A 26,921-nucleotide genomic window follows, 5' to 3' on the forward strand; every position below is an offset into this window, starting at 1 on the left:
TTGTGGGTAGTTCAGGATACCCTATTTGTAGGATACCCTGTACCCTATTTTAGGTACACAGCCTTAATACAAAGAGAAGTACCTTGAATTTAGCACTACAACACCAAGTTAGACTCCACCACTGCTAGAAATAAGAATCCAAAGAATGAAACCAAAATGTATTACAGAATCCTTTTTTCTTCTATTAGATTTATGTTTTTAATCATTTAGAAATATATATATATATATATATATATATATATATATATATATATGTGTGTGTGTGTGTGTGTTAACATGTAGGGTTGTGAAGTGTAAAGCTTCTTCTTTCATTTTGTTCCAGCTGTAATGTATAAGTGGATATTAATAAGTAAGAAGATACTCTGTATGAACCCTTTTCCCACTTCAGAGTGTCTCCCGAGTGTTTCAGGAGGACAATGCCTCCATCCACAGGACACATGTGGTAACTGAATGTAGACAACTCAGCATATTAACAGCACTGTTATGTCATAATTTCCCACATACTATTTGGCAAAGCACCAAATAATGAGATTTCTTATGATTTTCTCTGAAATGTAATATAATGAAGGCACTACATAAAACTAAACAAGTCGCATCTAATATTCACTGTTATGTTGCCATTACCTTACATTTTTCATCACTTACTTTGATGCCCCTAAAATCCATGCTGACCAGTAGATGGCGCTGCACAACCACAGTAACAGTAGAGCATGTAATGAGAATAAGAAGACATAGACTGCAGTGAGCTCCTCTACATTAACATAATCCTGTGTGGTGCACTAAAATATATCATATACACACTGTTAGGTTTCATTGATTTATTGTTCTGCTAATATCTGTGCAAGGATAGGAATTACAAAAAAATCTACACACTAGAGATGATAATATATCCTGTTCCTATCATACAATGTTATTGTTTTTACAAGCATGTATGTATATTTTCATTTCAATATTCCTATAACACTTTAAAGATATATTGATCATCCTCAGATGACGACAGACGACAAATTTCACCAACAGTAAACAACTTCAGCTAAAGGTGCACGCAGCCTGCAGTCTGACTGCGTGCAATCCAGACAGAGCTGATGTGCTATATCATGTTTCTAGTACAAGTTCATCAAAATGAAGACACAGAATCTACAAATGCAGCACAGCTCCCTGTAGTTTTTATAAATGCATCAGTCATTTGAATCGTACGAGTGTGTTTGCTGAGGTACCACAGATAATCTTTTTTATATATGGAGAGATGACAATGTTTTTACAATGTTCATCTTTATTCCTCTGTATTAGATATGAGGATGGCATATCTATAATGGTCACAACAATCGTCAGCGTTCCCTGCATCACTGCAGCCTGGTCTATTGTGCCTTCCCACTGGCCCATTCTGACATTATCTGACACTGAATGCAGAAAATGGAATGTATTATTAAGCTTGACTCATTATATCAGACGTTTAAGGAGTATCTTTAGAAACACGTCCCCCGTTACTGGCACAGAGTGAACACAATGAATTAATCAGAGTCGCAGTGGGGTTTGTCATTTTCTCTGGCCAACTGCTGAGAAAATGAATCAAAGAGAGGCAAAGGTGCTGCTGCACTGCTACTGCTTAACTTGGCCTGACACAGCTACAGTATTGGCCCGGTGACGCCCGCACTGCCGTCATTAATGGTGCAAACTCGCCAATCTGAAGAAGCACCGCGAGCTGCAATGACAATGCTGCTTAGAGCCAGCTGGTTGCTTTTGTGCTTTATAGCTGCCAAAGAAATGACTGTGCAGCCAAGAGTTTCATCAGGACCGACTATTTTCAGATAAATTTACCCAACCTCTTACATTTGCAGGATTTTAATTTGAAGTCACTTTGTACAGACTAATGTATTGAATTGATTAACGCTACACGTTCACAGCTTGAGGCTGAAGTCTGTGTGGGTCATAGACTGTATATAGCTCTTGCTGTTGCCACCTTTGCAGCAGCTAATTCAGAAATAGAGAAGTGAAGCACGACTAGAAGACGGAGCATCAAGGTCATGACTGTGATGCTCTGTTGGCATGTCGTTTGACTCCCCACAGTCTTACTGTGTGTGCACAGGCAGCACAATCAGTCTTTTTCAGATATGTAGCCACCTGGTGGCACTCAAAGCAGTCATGTCTTTAGTCATGGACAACTTTACATATCTTAAATGGATGTGTGGACATTTTAACATGGAGGTCTACGGGGATGGACTCACATTTGGAGCCATTCCTCTAGTGAATGGAGGAACATCAGTTTTTTGACACTGCTTCATTTTTCAACCCTGGATGTTGCTGCTTGAAGCTACATGGTACCCTGTTATTATTTCCTTGGAAACAGCATCTAGTGGTCACTAGATAAACTGCAGCTCAGGTTTCAGGTTATGTTGTGTCTCTATGGGACAGGCTCTCTGAGGAAACCTCTCTGTCAATACAAATGGTGCCAAAGGAATTAAAGCAGCAATAGACTGCATGCACCACCCGCACAGACTGGATGTCGACATGATTAGTGGTGATCTATTCCCCTAAGTGTTCTCTCATAATGGAACAGGAAACCAGACACAAAGTACAAGCTCACAGCATCTTTGTAACCTAATAACATTTCAATGAGATGTTTCATTATCATTTTCAGTAAACAGAAGTATTTTCCAGTGCATCCCTTTTTTCCAGCATGGAAGCATTCTATAGAATAATCCTTGCAGATTTTTAATCCTATTTCTGTGTAATATATCACTGTAATACAGTGTGTGGGCAGAAACCAGAAGTAGCCATCCTACACTACATTAGATTAGTGGTAAATATTCATCATACAGACCAGGTGTCAAGAGTTTGTTTTGCTGCCACCAGGAGGTGTAGGGGTGATAATCAGTCAGTCGCCACAGTGTTCTTCAATCCCACCACCGGACTTGTGACTGAGTAGAGCTACATGTTACCTTGTTTGTCTGAGGATGAGGAGGAGGTGGAGGGTGATGGGGAGGGTGCTTTGGGAAAGACCCTGTCAGTGGGGGTGATGCCTGGGCTGCCTAGACCAGAGGAGCTGGAGCTGCTGGAGCGATGCGGTCCCTGTCCCTGTCCGATCACAGGAGCTGGTCGGACAGGTCTTGCAGGTGGGGGCCTTAGAGGTGCACTTGGTCTACGTGCGGACAGAGCAGGCTTAAAAGTAGTCATGGTCTCGGAGGAGGAGCTGCTGCTGCTACGTCGCTGGGCTGCATCTGGATCTCTGATTACCATGGTGTGGAGAGGGCTGGCGGACGCATCCTGGTTCACACCAGGATGTTTGAGTGGCTCCAACGTGTCAAGAACAACATCCGGGGCATGTTTGGCAACATTCTGCCTCTCCAGCTCACGCAACTCATGTAGAGCTGTATTCATTGTTTTCTCTATGTCCTGAAAAAACAACAACCATTAGTAAAATATTTCTGCCTATTCACACGAATTAAAGTGAGTGTGGCACAGTCAGGCATGTTAATGAATCTGATCCAACACTCACCTCTGCAAGTGCTTCAGCTTCAAGGGCTTTGTGGTCTCCTAAACTTGCATGCCGTGTGGTGCTCGGTGACGATCGCTGCGAGTGGCTGTCGACAAATGCCTTTCTGTTGGGGTGGTTGATACAGCCAGCACTGCCAAATGTGGTGAGACGGCGTTTCTCAGGACTTTCCGTCTGGCCTCTGCTAACAGCTATTTTGTGTGGGCTGCAGGGCCGAGGCATAACCCTGGGAGGTTGATCGGCAGCTCTGGTCGGGCTGAGGCTGTCAGTGTCATTCCTGTGGCGTGGAACTGCAGCCCCATCTGATCGCACTCTCACCCTATGAGATAGTGATAAAATAAATTCATGCTTTGCAATTATGTTGCACTGCTTTTCTATCTGCACAATGTATCCCATAGAGTTTTACCAAACCCCACCTTCCTAGTGCAGCTCCGAAGCGGTTCTCAGGTGTGTGTTCACATGGAGACTGACGCTCATTTTTGGACGAGGGTCTGTCGTCGTGGTGCGGCCCACTGCTGGTCTCACTATCGGTCCTGTGAATGCTCTCTGAGAATGCATCATCCCTGACACAGACATACAGCAGTGATGACTATTGATTAATGGCTTCTGTCTCAAGGCAATGCTGTAATTGGACTTTGTAGATGCAGATCTCTTGCAGACAAGGTGGGTCCATTATTTTTACTCTCCCCACAAGCTACTTTTGGTATTCAAGAAATCTCTTTAATTTTGTTACCCGTTGTGTAGTGCAGGCTAAAGGATGGAGCAGAAATTAAAAGTTGCCTTTGAGAAGTGAGAAGAAAAAGTCCTCTTTAAAGCACCTTAACAATGTGTTGACTGAGGGGTTAATAGCTTTGTTTGTACTGAAATAAAGAATGAGGAACAGGAAGCATTTGAACCCTACAAAGGCAGTTTTTGTAGTTATAAAAACACAACACAGCTCATGAGGATGGCAAGAATGGAAACATGTATTTTAGGAAAGTGGAGCAACATAAATAATGACCAAGCCCAAAGTAGCTCTAAGGTATCTAGCTTCCTGATATGATGCAGTTTTATAATTAAAAACAATGGCTGCAAGAGAAAACAAGTTTTATATTCACTCACAGAAATAATACATCTTTCTTACATGTCTTGTACAACTATGTACTGATGCGGGATCAGCCCATCCACACCATTGTGTCGGCCTTCCCACCAGTCCTCTGAAGCTCGCAGGTAGAGCAACAGAGAGGCTCCTTTCTTGAAGGACAGCTCTCTTGGACTCCGGCCCACATAGTCAAATTTCGCTATGGCCTCAATCTGCTCCAACTCTGCGACACAAAAAAAAGTGACACAATTCAATGGAAGAAATCTCATCATGTCCTCGGTCAGCTCCCATAGCTGCAGCAATAAATTTGACAGCAGATTGACTGTGTTTGGTGACTCACCTTCATCACTTGTGTTAGGTCCGGTGCCATTGTCTATCTCATCGAGAGCTCCCGGCTCACTGTGGGGGCTTTCACTGAACAGAAAAGAGACGGAAATATAAAAATAAAAATAAAAAATTCTATTGAATTAATTAAAGTTAATTAAATGTGTGCCTCCATAAACAGGTACAAATTCCTCTGCGTGCAGTAGCATTGCTTAGGAGAAGAACTATTTAGAATACATAATAGCAACAATAATAATGTTCTTGGGGTGAAACAGTTAAGTGTTTGGCAGTGTGCCAAAGACGCCGACACTGCCACTGCAAGGACCTGACATGTTTCCAGACTGTGTCAGTGATGGGGATGGCTACTCCACTCCAGGCACAGAATCTCTATCTGTCATGCCTCAACAGTGGACATATTACGGGTAGATGTTTTGAGGTAGAGCCTGGGCTGAGATGTTCTGAAATGTAAGCCATGTAAAGAACTTTAAAATCTGGGATGGTATAGTAACAGTGTAATGCTTTTATTTTGCTTTGTTATTAGTTGGGGTTCTTGCAGCAGCATTCTCCACCAGCTACAGGCGTGGCAATGACATTGAGAGTGATGATCTGCTTGAGAATGTTCAATAGATTTTGTGTATTCTGTTTCACACCCAGTGTTTCCCCAGGTTTTATTTCTCTGACTGCACTTCTTATGATACATTTTGGACACCCTGCCTGATACCTACCAGTACTCCTCCCCTCCAGCCATGCACTTTTCATACACAGGTCCTTCCAACTCTCGCTGAGATGGAAAAATGGCCTCATGGTGGATAATGACTGTCTTAATGACCTCATTAACATGTGCTTGACAGGCTACAGGATCCTGTTCATCGGGTATGGGCATCAGTGTGGGGCCAAAGCAAATAGCAAGGTTGTAGGGGTCCATCATGTTCTCGTCGCTGTACTGGGACAGACTTGGGGGAAGACAGAAGCAGTGAGCATCACTGTATCAATGTGGCATGAACATGGGCTGTGCTGTCATGTGACTTACTGATTTAGGAATGCAAAGAGGTATCTCATCACAATGATCACAGGCCGCTGAAGAGTCACAATGATCTGCTGAAGGTGATGAGCCCTTTCTCCTCCGGAGTCAAGTTCTGGAGAAAAACAAGACAAATAAATATTAAAACAATAAAATGCAACACAAAGTACATTTAATAAAAGCCCTTAATATTTCAGAGGGCTTCCTGGAAGGTGACTTACTGGTGGTGGATATGAGGTCAAGGAAGCGCTCCTTAGGGAACAATGGATTTTCCAGCCCCCGAAAGTAAAGCTTAAGGACGCCGGCCACAGAATTGATGTCATGATCAGTCTGATCATCCATCAGTGGATCCTCTCCTGAAGATGTAAAACACTTTTAATTCACTCATTATTCATTCCCCACAAACACTTTGCTATACAGCACTGTGACACTGATGGGCTGTTTTAAGTCTATTTGAAGTAATGGAAGCAGAGTTGTGTCTCCTCATTTATCACTACTCCAGGATGCTGATCTTATGTATTATGCATTAAATGGTTTACATGTCCATTACAGGGGTACATGCGACACACAGGCTCTTTGTTTGCACTTTAGAGACCTGTGAGAGTAACTGTGGGTTTTCAGGTGGGCAAAACACAATTTAAAATCAATCAGGAGAAGATGGGCGAGCGCCCAGGGACGAACCTCTCTCAAATGCGTTTTTAATATCATTGACTTCGACCTGGGATCCTGGAACTCGAAATATACCTTGCTGCTGAAGACCTAAGGACAGAAGAAATATCACACAAACCTAAAAATACACCATGTTCTCTGTACCTGTATAGTGTACAAATGACAAATAGTACCAAATGTTCTTGAATAATTTAACAATTCTCTTATAAAATGCAAATCAGTGAAATCCAGGAGGTTTTAAGGAAATAAACACATTGAAAAAATACTCTGTCATTAAATACTAAAAAGTTTCTGTGTGCAAAATGAGCAAGTCTTGATATAAAAGAGCTTTGTGCAGTGACAAAAAACAAATGAAAGGTGTTAAGGGATTAAAGATGTCCTTGTTAGATTTCCTGACTAATTAGGGAATTAACATACAGCTGTTTTTAATCTCTAATTTGTTTTACTATACCCACAAGAATGCTTTAACTATTAATTGTATTTGAGAAAATCTTATTTTACTGCCAGTTATTATAATAATAGTTATTATTTGTTACTTGTAGGAAATAAATACAATCCACTGTAATCTAATTTTACAGTATTAGCCCATCTATCTAATCGAATTAGTCTAATAATCTACACCAATTTAGTTTTGTTGAATCTAGTGTAATCTGATCTAAGTAATGTAATCTAATCTCATTCAGTCATGTAATATACCAAGGAAAATCGAATCTATTTATCCGTTTTAATTAAAAGAGTATTTTAACAAGTTTAATCTCATATAATTTAATCTGTGGTGTAGTTTAATCAAGTTTGGAAGGGTGTAATCCACCTTAATCCTATTGTAATTTTAGTGTATTTGCACTTATTTAGTTTGTCTAATCTAATCTAATCTCATATCAACTATCTTAATCTGATTTACTCTACCTAATCTAATGATTCTAATCTTAATCTACTCTAACAAAATCAATTTGTCCAACATCATAAGAGTGACATCTACAAATGTACAAAGTTCGACCTAATACATGTTGTGATCATTTCCATATCATCAGCATATGAAGACAATGGGAACATACCATACAGATTGATGTAACGAATGCAGCTCTCAACCACCGCAGGGATTGGCTGTCCTGAATCCTACAGACAGATTCCAATTATTATTTTCAGAAGGCACTAAACAGAAAATAATAGAAATCAAATGGCCATGCTAGTTAGGTGTTATCAACAGAAGCATAAAGGGCAGCGCCTCAAGTTAATCAAATCCACAGTGATGAGAGGACATCGTTAATGATTCAGTGCTAATAAAAGTTATAGTATGTGTACAGAACCAACATATGCAGATCAAAATGATGTTAGTATTTTCATCACCATATATATTATTACTACTATGTTTTCACAGGAATGCCAACAGGACAGAGGCACAGAGATGTTGGTTAGCATACTGAACACACAGCGTGACAATCCCGCCCTGCTATAAGACAGAGTACCTGACTCCTGGCACGGACATTCCGTCTTCCCCTGGGCAGAGAGCAGTAAGGCACGTAGACAGAGGAAGAGAGGCAACAACAACCACATCAGGTTAGTGAGAGAGACAGATCATACAGAGAAGAGAGACAGAGAGAGAGACAGAGAGAGAGAGGAGGCCTGGCCTTGGAGTATAGTCAAAGCATCAGTGCCTTGTGGGGTGTGAGATATGAGGACATGTCTTTGGGGTGGAGGGGGTGGGAGGAAAGGTGCTACCTGAGAGGAGGGGAGGATACAGAGATCTGTCAGCCAAAAAGCGCTGCTGGTTGTTTGCATGTTAGAATGCAAGACTTTATTTATCTTATTAATACTACAATCTATTTTCGGATTCGTTGTTTTCATGCCCATCAAATTACCACTAACGTAAAAATAATGACATTATTATCCAGCAAGAAAAATTAGAAGAGCAAATCCTTTTAAGTTTGACAATTTAGTGGAAAAAATAAACAATTTATTAACAGTATTTTTCCTTTATGTTTGTCTAAATTAAATAACTAATTGTCTCAGTTCTGTACTGCTGTTGGTTCACGCCCCGCTTGCCTGCCGCTGTTTGATCGAGCATCAGATTGGATGTGGCCACGTGTTTATTTGCATATCCTAACATGGCTATTGTGTGGCCAAATGAATTCAGTGTCTGGAGGAAGAATATTAAAGCAAACCTCGCACTTCTGCCTGTGAAAATAAGCTATCTCTTTCAACATGTTTGATCAGCTCTCACCGTCTTACACTGGAAGACTGACAACAAGACAAGGCGCTGAGCAAGAGGAAAGTCAGTGCATGAGTGAGACAACATTTGGATAAGAGAGCGGTCACAGGCAAGAGAACCCCCGAGACAGCTAAGCTCATGGAGAGACAAAGGGCACGGACGGGCTAATACCTGAATGAAGGCCTCCATATTGCCGTTAAACAGCTTATGCTTAAAAATGGAGCGAGGTCTAGACTTCCGCATTCTCTGGGGTTTAGGGGGAAGAGTTGGGGGCCTGGGGAGATGGTGGGGGTTGTAGGGTTGGTACATGGTAAATATAAATAAATAACACATTCAAGTCATAGTTTAACAATTTGGGAATGATTTTATAAAATGTTAGATGAGAAGATTGCTATATTTGTCATGTCTGTACAGAAAATATATGAACTGATTAATCGAGCTTGGCACAAGAATATCAAGATCATCAATAAAGATAATATAGAATTTTCCATAATGTCACACATGCTTTGTGAAGATCTATATGGGAGGCTTGAGCTGCCACAGGAGTCTGTCTAACTTCCAAATACTAACCACTCCACTTCAAAACAAGGCTGTAAGCATGTTTATTGCTGCTGTTAAGTTGTCTTTAACATGGGAAAGACTGACTTGACATTAACCAGCTTCCGTCCCTATTACCTCCATTTGTTTGACAAATCAAACGTCGAACAATCATCAATCACCAATCTTCTCATTTAACACTTTGCAAGCGAGCAAATAAAGTAAAGTATAACAAAAAATCTAACTTTTCCATTAAACTGTCCCCATAGACAGCCATTTATCAAAGTCAGTGATAATGACTGGAAGGAATTTCACAGAATATTCAATACAGATTTGACAGTTAATAAAATGTGTGATAGATCAAAATAAAAGCTAAAGCCCTCTTTACAGTCAATATTTGTTCTTTTTCAGAATCTTCTTCTTACCAGCAGAACATCATCCATCTCATTTCATTTCTTAACATATTTTTATAGAAATAAACTCTAATTTGATTCAAATTCACTGTAAACTCCTATTCCACACTGTGAACTCATTTATGTCTCATCCAGCGACACAGGAAGGATTTTTACACATCATCGCCTACTTTATTCAGCCTTCTGTCACTGGACAGCTTACCTTGTTGTTCCATACTCAGCTCTCTCCCCTGAAAGAAAAAAAACACAGAGAAAGGGACTAAATTAGTAAACACTAGTTTTACAATCACAGAAGTTAGTGGTACGGTTGAGTGCTGGCCAACTATACAAGACTGGCAGATGGAGACGGAAAGGGGTGTTATGAGAAAACGGGCATCTATTCAGCCAGGCTGAATGGGGTGAGCGCCATGGCTGCATTTGACTCACCGCCAGGCAGCGGTCATTCAGCGGTCGCCCTAGAAACAGCACAAGAGCCCCCAGAAGGGGATGGTCTGTCTACACACTCTCTCTCTGCAGAGTGAAAATGTATCCAGGGGCAACAAGAGCGAGGAGGTTGTGGTGGTGATGGTGATTTCATGATATCTGCACCGCATTAGAACACACACACAGCTCTATGTACACAAACTTATTACAGCCTCACTTTGATCAGTCAGTCAGAAATGTTTGTTTGAGGATCACGTCATGTGTAAAGCAGCTTCCAGGCCAATCCTTCTTTATGTCAAACACACATGATTCCAAACTTAAAGCAGACACTAGTGTGAGTCTCATGTAGATTTTCCCCTCATTTAGTGTAAATATCCAAAGTACAGCACAAAATGCCCTTAAAGGTCAGCACTGCTTATTACAAAGTGTTCAAGCTGTCGAGAGAATAACAATAATTTTCTACTCTGTGTTGACTGATCTAATTTCCAAAAAAACATGGACACTATATTGTGTATCCACACAAGTTGTACAATCACCTGTGTGTGTCATTTCAGACCAATATTTAACCAGAGTAAAGTGCCTCCTCATTCATCCATCTGGCTTTCATTCTTTCACTGGCTTCAGGTCAAGGTCATTAAATGAATGTGGCGCAGGCTCTAAGCAGGCTGCCTCTAATCATGAGTAGCTGTGTTTTGTTTAGCCAGTGACCGCTCAGCATGTCCAACTGTCAAGCTGTGACCCCAATGACAGAGAATGACATTATTCTGTGCATTTCCAAAAGAAGGGGAAAGTTCCAGTTTAAAGTATTGAAATAAAGTATATCAGATCTTCTCTTATAAGAACTTCAAACCTGTTTATCATATGATACCATTGGTTACAAAACACACTAACATGATCCTTTTATGTGAGTCACTACTTAACCCACTGAAAGCTGCAGTGCAAATCGTGTGTCTCCCTCTTCTGCCATTGACAGTAATTACACAAAATACTGTAGATACCAGAGCAACTTTTAGATTAACCCTACCTAAACAATGGGTTACTGACTTAGAGCTGTGGACCTTTCTCTGCATTCTTGAAACTATTTCTGTACATAAGCAGTGTTATTTCACTGATCATTTTTTCAGATGCTTTTTATGTTTTTGAACCAGATTCTCTATCATCTATCATCTATCATCTTCTCTATCATTCTCCTAGTTGCTGTACTTTTCTCTGTCTCCATGGCTACAGCTTGCTTCTAGATGTCACCCTGGGTTTAAAACAATACTGTCAAATTCTGACAGACTTTCCTGGAGATGGGCACCTAATTAGCAATATTAACGCTGTTTATCAAGGAGTAGCAAATACTGCATGATCATTTATACCCTAGTACTTTTTCCCCTCTGTAATACACAGTACTTTAATATTTTACCTTCTCCTAACGTTTGCTTCAGAAGATCATGCTTAGCCTGCAGTTTCACAATGAGATTGCTGCCGTTCAAGTACTCCTTGTATTTCTGCAAATGGATCAAAAGACAAACAGTGCCAGGGTTACATGTTACATGTACTGTGTATAGCAGTGCTGCAATGTCTCAGTTGTCAGGGAACTTACAGTAAAGTAGAAGCCCTCAGTCTCTTGCTGATTGGCTCGCCTCTTGGCAATGTTTGCCTTGCTCATATAAGAGTCAGACGAAGCAGATTTGACTGACTCTGTGGATTGGCTGTGCTGGAAGGCCTCTGACACATCAAAGTCCTCCACAGTGAGCATGTCCTGAAGGGTCTGCATGGTAGCATCAAGAGTCTTCCTCACCTGACACACATATACAGCATACAAACATGTGATAATATGCATCCTCTCAGTGTCACAAACAAGCTCTGGTGTAAACAAGGTAGCAGAGTCTAAGATTATACTGCTGCAGGCCATCTGCACAGCAGTTTGACTGACATGCCGTAAACAACAGAGCAATTAGCTTCCTAGCATGATGCATCGTGACATGAAAGATTAACTACGTTCCTTCCTTGTGAGGCAGACGAGGAGGAAGTGTGCATTTCCATATTCATAAGAGACAGACACTGACACATATACGCATGGCCTGTCGACCTTTAAACAGGTCTGTGTGAGTCACGGTGGCCTGAGTGACTGCTAACCAAAGAGCCCCCCCCCCACTGCAGGCAGAAGACACAACCCCACAGATCACTGTCAGATTAAAGATGAATATAAATGCAAGGTGACAGTCCTGAAGACTGGTTGTTCTGTTGTTACATGTGAGTGTGGAGGATCAGAAGTGAGGATGTTGCCCATTTTAAAATAGAGCAGAATGCCTTAGGTGGTATAGCAAGAAGAGTGGCAGCTCTTTGATGAGTGACAAACTGATCACTCATAATATAACATGCACATAAGAATTTCTCTAGATTTTCTAGAAGGTTTCGTGATACTTTTACACAGAAGCTTGCAGTTTCACTGCTAAACTAAGCTTACAGATTACATTTGCAATCAGTCCCCATATCTGTTTTATAAGCCTTTTAACATGCACCTTTTCCTGTTCTCTTTTGTGGTCACACACAAGTGACAGCGTGAATGATAAGATGCTCATTTCCTTGTATGTTTTTTGTGAGAACAAGGCAAAGTATATTTATAGATTTATCAGCATCAGTCATGTTACTATGTTACCTTACAGCAGACAGGCTTTAGGTTTTCATGCTTTACCCACTTTCTATTTACTATCTCCATGCACTTCTATGGATGCAGCTAAAAAAGTTATTTTCAAAAGTATTTAATGAGTGCTGCCATTGTTTAGACTGTCATTAGTAGGTAAACAGACTGTGAGACACTATTGTGCTTCTTAGTAAAAGGACGTTGCTCTGAATAGCACACCTGCAGTGCAACAAACTGCTGACAACGGTTAACTTTAATTTGTTGTGTGCACAAAACCTCTCACCTCTTCATTTTCTATCTTCAGAGTGGCCAGCCGAGACTGCAGCTGGTGGTAGCGCATCAAGAGCTCTGTCTGGACAGGCTGCTGCGCACTCACCTGACACACCTAGGATTAAGAAAGAAAGGCACCTTTAACAGGATGATTTAACACACACGATAGCTAACAGGATGAGAATTAAGACCTACAAACAAACTGCTCTTTATCCCTCTCGGTTGGCTCACCTCATCTCCCATGTGAGGCTGATAGTCAAAGCGTGCTGGAGGACAAAAGATCTGGCTGTGTGTGTCCATGAACTTTAGCTTGTCTCCTCGGATGTCCATGGCATCTACTGCTCCCTCCAGTAAGTCCAAACCCTCATGGCGAGAAGTTTCCAGACTATATTCTGCAGACAGGTATGTTCGCATGGTGCGTGCCAGACTTGCATGGAAGCCTAATTCACAGCACTGAGGACAAGAAGCAAGACCAGATTAGCTGACCTGACACTACAACAAAATCCACACAAAGGATGTGTTCGGCAGTATTTACACTTTTGGCTCTATCTGGATTTAACTCACATCTATCATGTCTGAGACATCATGAATGTAATATTTGGCCACCAGAGCATTGGTAGCTGCCAGATTGAGAAGATAGTCGTTCCGGGCCTTTGTGCATTTTAGCTTGTTTTCAGAGTACTTGGCTTGTCTCTAAGGGGAAGAAGAGAGAGTCCCATCAGTGCAGGATGTGAAATGGGTTCCTAATGTACTCAAAGAATGCATAACTACATTAAACAGAGTTTATCTTGTTCATCTATACTGGATGATTTAAATAACTGTAACAAATATCATTTTACAGAAAATGGCAAGAGCTGGGATTTTTGTTACAAATGCACTTTTTGTGTTTCTTATAATGTACAGTACATTACATAAATCATCATTACGTGTTTGCATGTCAGCTGAACTGACCTTTTCCTTCATCTTCTCCATCTTCTTCACAGAGCTTCTTCGCTGTGGACGTTCATCATGACCGTATCGCAGCAGGCCACTGCTAATGTCGTTAGCCTTGCCAATGTGCTTTTCCTCCTGTTTCTCCGCCTCCTTCAGCTTGCTCTCAGCACTGAGGCTCTCGGTGTGGTACATGTGGTACGTCTTCATAACCTGAGAGAACATGTAGCAGACTTTGCTCAATATGACAGGAAACACAGTCTTGATTTATCTCAAATAAATATCTAAACATATACCTTAGAGTTGTGGGGTGTAAACACTTCATGCCGTCCTGTTCCACAGTAAGTGTCTGTTACACATGAACTCGTCTGACCCCTGAATATCTTTGTTCATCAGACATGTAAACATGTGGGAATGCATCTTACTCATCATGCTCTTGGGAGTGTCATATTTTCACTGACATTTCCTAACAGAGCTGGAGGTGTTGCACTGGGTGTGTCTGCCTCGTGCTTTTGACTGTCTTAAGCCGCAGGATAAAGGAATAATATCTCAGAAATGTCAAACATGAACTGCATGTTTAGATTCACATTCCATGGTGTTATTAAGCAGCCGCTACATGTAATTGTTTAACTAGTGACCCGGCATGCACAGCACAATTACACAACATCTGCTTTCCCATCACTGATTCTCAAGTTCTGGTTTCCTAGCAACCCTGAGCGAAACGGACGAGCAGAGGACAGCGAGATCGATCAGCAGGGGGGGTGGGAGGTTACAAAGTGACAGTGAGCAACCTTCTCTGCTCCAAGAAGCTGTTCGATTTTCACCAAAAAGCCAGCCGCAGATCAATACCAGAAACCAGCAGCCCCAAAAAGGATTATTTAACACATTAACTGATAAAATAAGCACATTATAAATGCACCCTTTAAGCTGTACAACTTTTCTAATCTGAAAGTTGCTCTTGCTGTTTCTTCTGCTGTGTGTGGGAGCTGCAGACAGCCATTTAATAATGCATGAATCACAGAAAAGAAAAATCAATAGCAGTATAGCAGTGGTGTTACATGTGCTGTATAATGTTACGGGTGATATTATGCTACTTTTTCTGTTCTTATTTGTAATCTGCTGCACATTCGCTCGTCTCAAACATTAAAAGAGTGAGATTAGCAGTAATCCCTGACAAACTGAGCTCTTTTCTGCTTCAGTTACGTTTAAAAAAGGAATCACATCAGAACATTAAATAGTTTCACTTCAAAGTCTAACGAAGTCTCTAAAACTTTAGTGCAATTATAGTTTAGGGTCAATTTTACTTGACCGTGATAAATGAGTCATAACTCAAAGACTTTGCCTAGGGTTTCTTAATTATTTTTGATTGATCACCTGCAGTTTTTGCTCAATACAACTTACAACTGAGAGGCAACACAGATGATTAAATGTGTAGCAAGTTGCATTAAGTCATTTAATAATTCATAAAATCAAGAGGATACCCTAAGTATGCCAAAATAACAACTGAAACCTGAAAAAGATTATTAGAACTTGTCAAACCTACTGTGGAGCTCATAGGGGACTCTGTAGTGAGCACATCTTCACCATCTGGATTTTGACTTTTTTTTTTTAATTTATTTTATTTTTTTGCATAATGGCTGTTAAATAATAACTAGGAACCCAGAAGAAGCCTGTCGTGCCCCATATACAGCAGGTGATATCACTGCATCATTTTCTTCAGCCAAATGAAGATTCAGCATCACTTGAACCCAGATGTGTTCTATCTGCACCAACACACAGACCATTTCTTCAGTATCTATTACATGTACACACATCTCCACACACGGCATGTAGCAAGTGTTTCCTTCACATGACAACTGTTACCACACAAGCAGAGGTGTCTGATTACATGTAACATCAGCTCACATTTGCTGTGAGCACAGTGCACCTCTGCAGCACGGTCTGCTGAGCCTGCCTGAAGCACAGCTAGGGGCAAGAGCACGTTCTCCTTCAAATGATGTAGAAATTCATAGTGGAAGGAAGAATGTAAATTTCCTCCCTCAGGAGATGGACGAAATGACCTGTTAAAGGCTGCTCTGCTGATAAGGCATATCTGCAATGTGCAGTGTCAGGCCAGCTGCTTCACAGGTTGCAGGTTCAAGTTCTGGAAACAAATGCCCAGCTTTATGGGGCTGACGTGCCACAGGCTGCCAACACAAGGGGAAGGCAACACAAGCAGCATGGCCACAGACACAGAGGTATGACATGTGAGGAAGGATAATGAGGTTTGTTTAACTCACTGTGTAGAGCTCATTGGTGACTTTCACTAACTCTTCATGCATCTGCACCCCGATGTCTTTACTCTGTAAAAGAGAAAACATGTGATTGTTTTCAATGAGACACTAAAATAGAAAACATCTAACAGCCGTAACAGAATGAAGACTGCACGTCAGTCTGGTTTTGTGTGTGAGGGATGTCAGCAGGCATTGAAATGCTGTCATTTACTCTGCACCAGAAAAGATCTAATACAATGCCCCAAGTGCACATGCAGACAAAAATAGAACGGTGCAGTAACAGCAGAATATTTCCCATGGACCAGAGCCATAGTGCTACAGCTCAGTTACAGGGGATAAGAGCCTATGATGAATTGGACGTGTCCCACAATAAGGCTTAAAGCCTGAGAGGAGGAATGGTGCCGGTGGAGGGTGACTCTGTAAAATCCTGTTGAGGGGATATGGCGCGATGCTTAGCTCCATCCATCCTGCTTTTTGTCACCTCTCAGGGACCACTTCTCAAAGCAGCCACGTAGCCTTTTCACATGTGTCAACAATTAAGCTTCAGCACATTCCGTACATTTACACTTTGTCTTATCAAATGCCAGAATTGATTCATTCCCTACCACATATGTAATATATTATTATCTAGACTGCAGTACAGCTAAACCAGGAGGAGAGACAATAACTGAGCTCACAATCTGAGCTAACGTTTTGTTTAGTTCTGTTAGTTCGTCTGTTGGCAGTTATTAGTCTTTTACTTTGTGCTGGCCATGAGCCATCCTGTTCTCATTAAAACTGCCATCGTGATAGTGCAGAGCCCCCTAGAGGGCATAAATTACTGCAGACTCCTGCTGCTGTCAAACGATACTGATCTAAAATCCCCAAGGTAGTTTGTTTATCACAGCTGCTTTTCCACATGCACTCTCTACTCTCACACACACCACACACTCTGTGTACTGTAAGCCTAATGAGCAACAGTTTTTTTTTTTTAGTGCAAAGTGACTGTGGGGGGTGGGATGGGGGGTGGTGTAGAATGGGCAACAAGAGTGACTAGATGTGAGTAGTGTCAAAAAATACAAACAGAGTGTGACATTTACAATGACAATACACATGAGGAAGCTGACGGACTGATTAATATGCTCCATCTCTTCAATAGCCTTCCAGAACTAAGCTAGTATTTTTGGCATTAAAATGGACAAGAAAGAAGGAGCTTCTTGTATGCTGACCACATGGTGTAAAAAACAATTTAAACGCTGACATTTACATGTCCTACATCTACACATATTTTGCATGCATATTACTGTTAGTGTGACATAAAGTTCCCAGCTGTGGACATCAGTCATGCGGTTTGAGCAGATGAGTTTTGTGACTGTGTGTGTGTGTGTGTGTGTGTGTGTGTCAGTAACGGTCAGGATTGCGTGCCCTCAACCGTTTCATTCTGATTCTGACCTTTTTGAAAAGTCTGATGACATCCTCGCCCACGTGTGCCAAACGGACAATGACGTTGTTGTTGTAGATGTCGCTGAGAGTGGCGTGGTCTCTGCTCTCACGTCGCGTCTGGTCCAAGACCAAATACCAGCAATTCACAGTCGACAGGAGATTATGGTCCTTTCTGAAACAGCAATTGGGGAAGACTTGAATAAAGATGAATAAAGATTATGACTTTAATACAGTTCAGAGTCCAGACCAAAGCTGGAAAAAATGAATTATTATCTGTAACACAACCTAAAAAGTCCACCACATAACAAATGATGAATCCTTCAACCCTGATGAAAATACTTAATGTGCTTAATGTGTGTGAGCAGAGCAGGACTTTCTGACTGCACACATCCTTCAGTCTATCATCTGGTTCCAGCTCTGGGCCTTTACACATTACAGGTCAAAGACTCCTACTGACACACACACACACACACACACAAGGCATGCCGACTGCCTTCTTGCTCAAGAGAGCATGTGAGTTCAATTATCCCTACACCAAAGAGTATGTTTGTTTTACTCTAGTCTTCTTTTCTTCTTTTGTCTTAAGGGACATTTTAACCTCCAACAACTATGACTCCTTATAGAAATCCTGCATCATAGTTCACATTATACACAGTCTACTTAAAATCAGCTTTCACTGATGGACATAATTTCTCCTTTTGTGAATTGTGATCAACGATTTAACAGTCTGCATGATGATGCTGATAGGAAATCATTTCACATAGTAATCTCTGCTGATTTGCACTGAAATACCCTCTTATTGCATCAAAAACCTTTGCTGAATGGCTACTTGAAGTCAGTTGGGTCAGTCACTACAGACCTCCATGTTAAAATGTCTTTACAGCAGACCATTCATAACAATCGTATGCATTGTTAAGAGAGTATACAGTTTGAGTGACACATGACATCAGCTCGCTGCCTATGCTCAAGCCTTTGCACCACTTGGACTCCACCACCACTGAGATTCAAAACTGCTCCTCATGACTCCTCCGTGATGCAGGGTGAACCAATGCACATCATGTTTGCATCAGCACAGGACATCAGCAGCAGCTTCAACAGCAAACTCAAGAAAGCTGATTTCAATTAAGGAGCGATAAAGTGCCGACCTCGGGCACAGCGAAAAGACTTCTTTTCAAGTAGACTACAACTGTACATCCTGCAGGTCTTTCACTAGGAACAGATTTATAGTTCAATATGAAAGAACCTGAAGTCACTGAACACATATGATCAACAGTATATTGATGTTGGTCTACCCTGGTAACCTGTTGCTACTCTAGCTTCTAGAATACAGGCTTCACATGAACCTCTTTGTTTGTGCTAATATGAAACTGATATGACAGCATTGTGCTCCTAAAATAGCATTAAGAATATGACTTTTCTTAAAATGTATCAGGATGGATTATTGTCCATGCTATTATGTTGAACTGAATAAATGATTCCCTCACCTGAACTGAACACAGCAGCAATTTAATTTTCAGTATGAATCAGAAGTTATTTTTGTCTCTCAGTCTCATACTGAAGAAGTAGTCTTGACTTATTTCTCCACTGAAAAACTTTGATCATCTCTGTCCTTGGAGGATTGTATTTATACTTCCATTTTCGTTTTGAAGTGAATTATGCCTCCTTGGTGAAGCTCACTCTAAACTGGAGCTAATGTTTCAGAATGATAGCAAATAAGAAAAAGGGTAGATGAATCCCCATTCACTTATAAACAGCAATATATATAAGGTGCTACAATATAGATCAGTGGAGAGTATGACCATTATCTGTTGTAGAGAAGATTGAAGCAAGGCGTCTGGTCTTGTAGAGTTTTCTTGAAGACGTTTCGCTGCTCATCCAAGCAGCTTCATCAGTTCTAACTGTTTGGTGGGGAAACATGGTTTATATGTGGTTACAGACCTCAGTGGGTGGGTCTAGGTCAAACTTAAAAAACAATAGAACTAAATGTTTCCATAATTACCTGTGATGATCTGGCTGACTGGCCCAGGTGTGTCTAACGACTGGCTAACGACTATGAAACTGCCAGAGGAGGACTGGTTGACAGCCCTTTGTTCTTACTGTGAGTATGTGCAAACTTCCTGGGAATGGATGGAATCACTGCATTGTATGTGGTAAAAAGATGATGTCTGAGGCCACCACCTCTGTTAAGGGAAGGTTTTTCCAGCTTAACATAGATGGCTTCCTTGACTCCCCTTTCAAACCACCTTTCCTCTCTGTCTAAGATGTGAACATTGTTGTCCTCAAAGAACTAATGAAGCTGCTTGGATGAGCAGCGAAACGTCTTCAAGAAAACTCTACAAGTCCAGACGCCTTGCTTCAATCTTCTCTACGTATGATGACCTGGATGGCTGAGAATCTTCATCGACCATTATCTGTTCTTCCAGCTCTCCTCCCTACTGAAAGGGGAGGAGTCATACAGTCTGAAGGACCTCCTGTGGTGTTCTGTGCTGCTCTTCAGTCTGCTGCTGAATGTGCTCCTGTAGGACAGCAGTGTGGCATGCAGGGGGTGAGACGTGTCGTTAAGAATACTGAGTAGTTTCCTCAGTGTTCTCCTTTCTGTCACCTCCACCACAGACTCCAGCTCAACTCCCAGGACCGAGCCGGTCTGTCTAATGAGCTTGTTTAGTCTGTTGGTGTTGGCCGTCTTCATCCTGCTGCCCCATCCTGCTCTTCTACAGCACAGAAGATAACGCTGGAGACCACCGAGTGGTCAAACATCTGCAGCGTGGTCTGGCAGATGTTGAAGGACATACGTCTCCTCAACACAGTGAGGCAGTGGTAAATACAGTGTATCCTAATCTTAATCTGTTTACTGACTGACTGGTAATTCCATGACTGCAAGTCAACTGCCTTTAATTTGTGTATTTTAATAAAAACACTGGAATTTTTATAAAAAAAAATTACATCAAAGCTACATCAACATGTTAAAATCTGCCTTCAGTGTTAGACCTTTTAATGCATGTCTGAAATTGAACTTCTTACTTTCTTGGTATGTCTTTAATTGTAAGTGTCTGCCATCTAGGAAAGTGAATTTGAACTCATCCAACCCACCCTATTGACCTGATTAACCCCCTCAGGAGACTACATATTCACCAAGATGAAGAAGGAGCTCAGTGGTCACTATTTTTGAGTCAATGTGAACACTTTGTGCTTAGTTTAACAAAATATGGATGATCCCTGGTCTAAGTGTATAAATGTAGCAGGGGACTGTGTTCCTCCACCTTCAGCCTAAATCTCTTCTATGCAGTGTTGTTAGGTGTCGGCCTTGGTGGTTCAGTGATAACAAAGTTAAAAGCAGTTCTAACTCAGTTCCTTTCAGACTGCTGTTGTTTACCAAGTTAAAAGAGTCTTGCATGCCGTGCTAAAGGTGATCCAGAGGTATCAGCATCTTCTTCTAGTTTCCTTTCATCCTTTAACTCTTTGAAAAAAAACATGAACAAGCTCTCCCTATAGGCACTCTTGTCAAGCTGAACAGGTGTTTGATCCTAGACATGGGATGCAAGCAAACTGACTGTAAATGTTAGGCTGTCTGCAGCTCTTGAATAAGGATGAGGCTGCAGTGTTCCAGACACAGTGAATGTGTGAACTGCTGAATTATGACTAGAACTGATGTTATCTTTTCTGCAGCCATAATGCTATAGGAAACTATCATGTTCACTGTATAGGCTTCTTTTATTAGAGCTGACACTAGAGATTTAAATCTTATCGACCACAGACAAAACAACTGTAAGCACGAGTGCAGAGCCAATTCTGAAACTCCAGAGAAAAGGACCACGTGGTGTTAATGATAGAAACGTAGTCACTCCATTGTAGTCTACATCTAAGTATGAAGCTTTTGACAGACAGATAAAATGATGACCATTTAATGTGACGTGGGGGGAGAATCTGGGACAGTGCTGTGCAGAGAGAAGTCATGCAATGTGAGTTTTTTTTTCTGCCTGGGACTCCCTGCACATGAGGGAATGCTCCATTTATCAATGTCCCAGTGACGGTAGCGCTCCACCACGATTACACTTTACGTCCAATTGGCTGGAGAGACTGAAAGAGAGATGGAAGACCTCTCCTGAATAAACCAACGTGTTTGTTCCGCCTGACTGACAAAGCCAGGTCACATGAATGGGCGTGCAATCGCCTACAAGTTAATTACACTGTCTGTACTGTAGTACTTTACAGTATGATATATCTCAATTAAATCAACTCAAGCTTCAGGGGCTATTTTTTATTGATTTATTGATTTATTTAGGTTATATTATTTTAAGAATAATTATTTCTCATGTGCATCAGAATCAGTTTTATTGTTTACATTTGGACTCTCCTATTTTCAGTCATCTGCAAAGCACAAATCTATATAAACAGAACTGCACTGACTGCCTTTGTATGCCCAAGGTTTAAAGTTGTACATTGCCATTATTGTGATAATTCATTTCCTGTTATTCACGGTGAGGGATTTTAATCAACCTCACGGACATGAGCAGCATACACAGTTAGAACCTGATCTAAAAGTCAGAGTGTGCTGCAGGCTGGTCTGGACATCCACAACATTGCTGCAGGGTATGTTTGTTTCATGATCACTGCAGATTTCTATCCGAGTAAAACAGCTCCTGCTGTTTGTTTCCTCCAAATGGAGCTCTGATTTATTCTTCATGTCTCCATTGAGAAAATATGAGCATTTGAGGTGCTGTCTGGTATGGAGTTGAAAATGGAAATGAAATGACAGCCACAGAGAAAAGACGGAGGGGGGGTGGATAAAGAGTCTGACCTAGTTGGGAGAAACACAGCAGCCTGAGGCCACAAGCTTCCTTGGCCCTGGCTTCATTTCAGGTCATTTCTTCTGCTTTCATCCCTTCCTCTCCTTTCAGCTGTTTATCCCTCCTTTCTTTGTCTCTGTTTTTGTCTGTGTGTGATCAGTATGAAATAGTGTAACAGTCGTTTATCGGCCAGACACATCTGACACAGACGTTCCCCTGCTTAACACACTCACTTGAAGTGCTGGTGCTCTCTGGAGGTGCGGATCTTGGCAGAATAGCGCTCGGCCAGCTTGTCCAGGCCTCTGGAGTACTCAAGCTGGAGCTCGGCCTTTCGGCGGAAGAACTCCTGCAGATCCTGCAGCAGCTGTAGTCTGGACTCAGACTGCTGCTCCAGACAACGGAACTGCTCCACCAGCTGGTTACGGATCTCTGCAAGTCAAAAAAAGAGAGAATATCTTCAGAATAAATAGACCCTCCCTGGGGGAGCGGGGTTACATGCTGGGTCTCACTTCTGCCCGCCAAACAGTGCTGCAGGTCAACTTCAAACCCACAATCCCTCTGAGCATGTGAACACAAATGAATTACAAGGATACAGACAAGCCAGCGAACTCACAAATAAAGGAACAAAGTCATCATAATTGGATAAACCCCGACGTCAAAGTGCATTTGTCAGCTGTCTGCATGTGCACGTGTTTGTGTGTGTGTAGTGGGAGGGAGGGCAGTGTGGGGGTGTCTAAACGCTGGGGTAGCACACATGCATATGAGTTGCATGTCTGATGATTGCAGCAGACAGGATGGAAAATGTAAAATAGGTCAATGCATTGTGCTGAGCGAGCCTTCAGAGAAGTTTGTCTTGAGAAAAAAAAACACAAATTGCGAGCATTCTTTTGATTAGGAGATTACTGTGGTTTGTGTGTATGAGGTCTGGAAACTGGCTGCTCATGGTCATAGTCTAAAAATGAGGAGAAATGATGTTTTGGTCCAAACTGTGAAAATGTAGTTGCTATTTTGTAGAAACAGAAAGAGATGTATTTATCACTTTCCTTTGTTGTGAAGTTAATTAAGTAGTTCACTCTAATTTTATCACTTCCTGTAAATCTTATCAATGACGACCGCTGCGTATCAACAGACTCCCCTCTATGCCAGTCTTGGTATTGGTATTTCAGTTGGCTGTTCTTAAACACCTCTGGGAATTCAGCTCATAAAAAACATCCAATAAAATAATAAAATCACTTTTACAGTCTCACATTAACAGTGAAAAGGAACACAAATCACACTCTATGTCATCCATATACTGTTTATTGGAGGGCTGTCATAAATCCAGTGGCTAAGAGGCTGCCGAATGTGACCCATATATCATGTCAGAGCCCTTAAGCTGAGGGCTATGGAGCATGTAGAGTATCCTAGCATGGCAAAAGTACACATACAAATGTGACAGATTATTTGGATTAAATTAAATTACAGCTTGAAATGATTAGTTGAATGTCAATGGAGAGGCTTTCTTGTGGACCACTGTGGAACATTAGTGTAAAAAAATATCTTTTTGTAAATGATGAGAGATAAATAAAGCTTTGACATTTAACAAAAGTCAAAAAAGTTAGTTGTAAAACTGGTGAAAGTTTTACAACAAAGTAAGACTGCACAGCCAACCCTGCATGCTGGATCTAACTGTTTTCCCCTAGCTGCAGATTTAAGCATAAGCAGACTTCTTGTAATTTTCATCTCAATGATTTTCTCCTGCTCTAGAAGGGTGAGGGTGAGGAAAGAGTGTTTTTACACAAAGCTAAATGGTGCTTGCCATATTTGGGAAAAGGAAATTTGCAAATTTTTGTGCCTTTTTCTGCCCATTGTTATGCTCAGGTACACATTTATAAAGGGATTTGAACTGCACTTTATTTCTCAACTGTGTTGCTGGTAATTTCTCATAGATTTCTGCCAAAATCTCTTAGGCTGGCACCAAAAGTTCTACACAAAATCATCTTTCCATTAACTCACTCTACATTTACTATGATTTTTTATAAATTCAGGTCTGTGACTATAAACTTTGTAGTTTATCATTATGACAGATCTTGTTAGCTCAGAATGTGCTAAACCAAACCACTAGTGGTGAGTTCTCCTTCTTGGATTATATACAGATGTACATAATAGGAATAAACAAAGCTGCTCTCTGTATGAGACAATACGAAGCACTCGAGCAGCATTGAGAGGGCTGAAGATTCCATGATGACAGACTGTTACAACCATGCATATGATTGCTGCTGCACACTGAAAAAGGACTCTGTATAAATTTATCAATGGAAAAGATTGCCCAGTAGAAGAAAAGCCTTTTTGTTCCCATCTAAATGCTGTTTCTGTATCTTGAATAAAAGATTTCCAAATTCATCCCCCCACAGTCTGTGACTGCGAGGAAGAAAATCTGAATGAGCGAGGCAAACAGAGTAAATATGTAGTCCCTTGCTAACTGGAGATGTACCCCTTATGGTCCCCACAGTTGCCCAGTTGCCTGGTTACATGCCACTGGAGGCATTTCAATGAGAGCAGGCCAGTTCCCTGCTCTGACAGTCACAGCAGTCTCTGTTTAGCATAATGGCCAAGGACAAGGGCAACTTACTCTGCTACGAAATACTCAACAAACAGCCTGTGATGATAAATGAGGCTGCAATCAAGTTCAAAACAGAGAAAACTGTGATGTGCTAAAACAGACCACTGAACAGCGTGGCCGCCGCCGCTTCACTTTAGACCTACAGTGTTAAAAATAAAAGTGTAAAAGAGCAAGCAGAGAAAATAATGAGCAAATCTAAGCCAATTTCAGTCCATAAATTTATAAAAGAGACATCAAATAGACTTGTGATATTTGAATTCGCTCTCCTGTAAGTGTGTTATTTTTAGATCTTAAACTGTTACTAGGGACTATGCAATACCGCACTACATTTGATGAATGATTCAAGCCTTTGCAGAGTAATGCATAATTGCATAGATGCTGGCAAGGAGACTACACTAAATAATATACCAAGAAATAAGCCTCAAAAGTTCAATCATTCTCTTTCTATCTTTTTTATTGACAACCAGACGGTAATGAAATGAAATACTGAGTCACATGCCGGACCAGGTTCTCTGTCTGGGACCAGTGTGTAGCCAGAATGAATAAAATGTTCCGCACCCAAAGGCTGATGGAAATTCACAAACATGATTTTACTGATGTTATTTTTTTCCTATAAAAAGTCTGACATGAACTGGTGACTTTAAGAAGCACAAAGTGCATAAACGTATTACTTTCAGAAACACAGGAGGTGCAGAAACACTAAAGAAGAATGAAAGCACATACAGATCACACTGCAAACAGATTTTAAATGCAGATAGATCAGCACTATTCTCCACTATGTTGTTTAGTTTAGTGTGATTACTGTTAGGCTTAACCCGCACCAAAAGAGAAAACACACCATGTTTAAACTCACCATGTCTGTGATGGTGGCTATACTCCTGGGTCTCTAACGGATCATTTAATGAAACTGAGGGAAAAAACTGGTCACTGCTGCCTTGCAGCTTTGCCAGTTAGAGACACTGTGCAGCACAAAGAGCACTAAATATCACATAATGAGTAGTCATTGTCACCACAGTAACCTGTTCAAACTAGCCTACACAGCTATTGCAGTAGCCAGCAGCAGTCTCTGAGGCTGTGTCTGCAGTAAGCCATGCGTGGCTGGTCACATGGGGCCTAACCCAGACTGACACGTTGACATAATTTGGTACAAATCAAGGCTGTGTTCTGTGAACACTTGTCTTCTGAACGTATAGTAACGGCTATGGTATGTCTTTGCTTAAGTTCGCATGTATTCCTCTCACATGCTGCACAAATATTTCTAAGGAAAGCATCCGTATCTGCAAAGCCACAGAACAGGAAAATCCAGAATTCCATCGTCATCATTGTGACACAAGTCTGTGAGTGTGAATCTGTCAGCACAACAACAGACCGTGTGTGTCATACATGTTACCAAGATGCAGGCAACAAAGATATTGTTCCACTGTCGTAATCCAACCCTGACATTTCACGGCAGTATCAGTCGCAGCATTCTTCTATTATGATGAATAACCCTAGAGGGGTGTGTCTGCATATCTGCAGTAACAGTAGGAGTGTCTGTAGTAAGGTGCCATTTTATTTATTTGCTAGTAGAAGCCAATGTAATTTGTTCAATAAAGTATGATAACATTTATAAAATGTTATTTCACATCCTTTTTTAAAACATATAAAGTTGTGGCTAAGATACATAAATTCTGTTGCCCTTCCTTCCCTTAGCAACAGCACAACAACACATTGTTAAGGCTATTTGTGCAAACAGCCCCAACTGCATTAAAGATAATATGGCTTAGACGTGTAGTACAGAGAACACGCATGGCGTGTGACAAGGGGCATCCCCTCATTTAGTCCAGTTTTGGTGT

General features: G+C 41.2%; 1 protein-coding gene across 5 annotated transcripts in view; it reads right to left on the minus strand.

Moving 5' to 3' along the window:
- Positions 1-662: 662 nt before the first annotated feature.
- LOC114435605 (SLIT-ROBO Rho GTPase-activating protein 3-like) overlaps positions 663-26,921 on the minus strand; it is a 29,372-nt gene continuing 3,113 nt past the window's right edge. Inside the window, exons 2-22 of one of the 5 annotated variants that reach the window (XM_028405411.1) lie at positions 22,718-22,913; positions 17,707-17,869; positions 16,282-16,344; positions 14,024-14,215; positions 13,637-13,765; positions 13,304-13,525; positions 13,086-13,187; positions 11,759-11,956; positions 11,579-11,663; positions 9,950-9,977; positions 8,055-8,085; positions 7,644-7,704; positions 6,601-6,678; positions 6,141-6,275; positions 5,929-6,034; positions 5,624-5,851; positions 4,915-4,988; positions 4,617-4,797; positions 3,910-4,056; positions 3,497-3,812; positions 663-3,393 (exon numbers count right to left, since the gene is read on the minus strand). In XM_028405411.1, the coding sequence (XP_028261212.1) occupies positions 2,929-3,393; positions 3,497-3,812; positions 3,910-4,056; positions 4,617-4,797; positions 4,915-4,988; positions 5,624-5,851; positions 5,929-6,034; positions 6,141-6,275; positions 6,601-6,678; positions 7,644-7,704; positions 8,055-8,085; positions 9,950-9,977; positions 11,579-11,663; positions 11,759-11,956; positions 13,086-13,187; positions 13,304-13,525; positions 13,637-13,765; positions 14,024-14,215; positions 16,282-16,344; positions 17,707-17,869; positions 22,718-22,913 (3,200 nt within the window). In that variant the 3' untranslated portion in view covers positions 663-2,928. Of the gene's footprint in view, positions 3,394-3,496; positions 3,813-3,909; positions 4,057-4,616; positions 4,798-4,914; positions 4,989-5,623; positions 5,852-5,928; positions 6,035-6,140; positions 6,276-6,600; positions 6,679-7,643; positions 7,705-8,054; positions 8,086-8,968; positions 9,096-9,949; positions 9,978-11,578; positions 11,664-11,758; positions 11,957-13,085; positions 13,188-13,267; positions 13,526-13,636; positions 13,766-14,023; positions 14,216-16,281; positions 16,345-17,706; positions 17,870-22,717; positions 22,914-26,921 lie in introns of all 5 variants that reach the window. The other 4 variants (XM_028405413.1, XM_028405410.1, XM_028405408.1 and 1 more) reach the window with 4 other exon arrangements.

This window comes from Parambassis ranga, chromosome 5, assembly GCF_900634625.1.
Source record: "Parambassis ranga chromosome 5, fParRan2.1, whole genome shotgun sequence".
Taxonomy (NCBI): domain Eukaryota; kingdom Metazoa; phylum Chordata; class Actinopteri; family Ambassidae; genus Parambassis; species Parambassis ranga.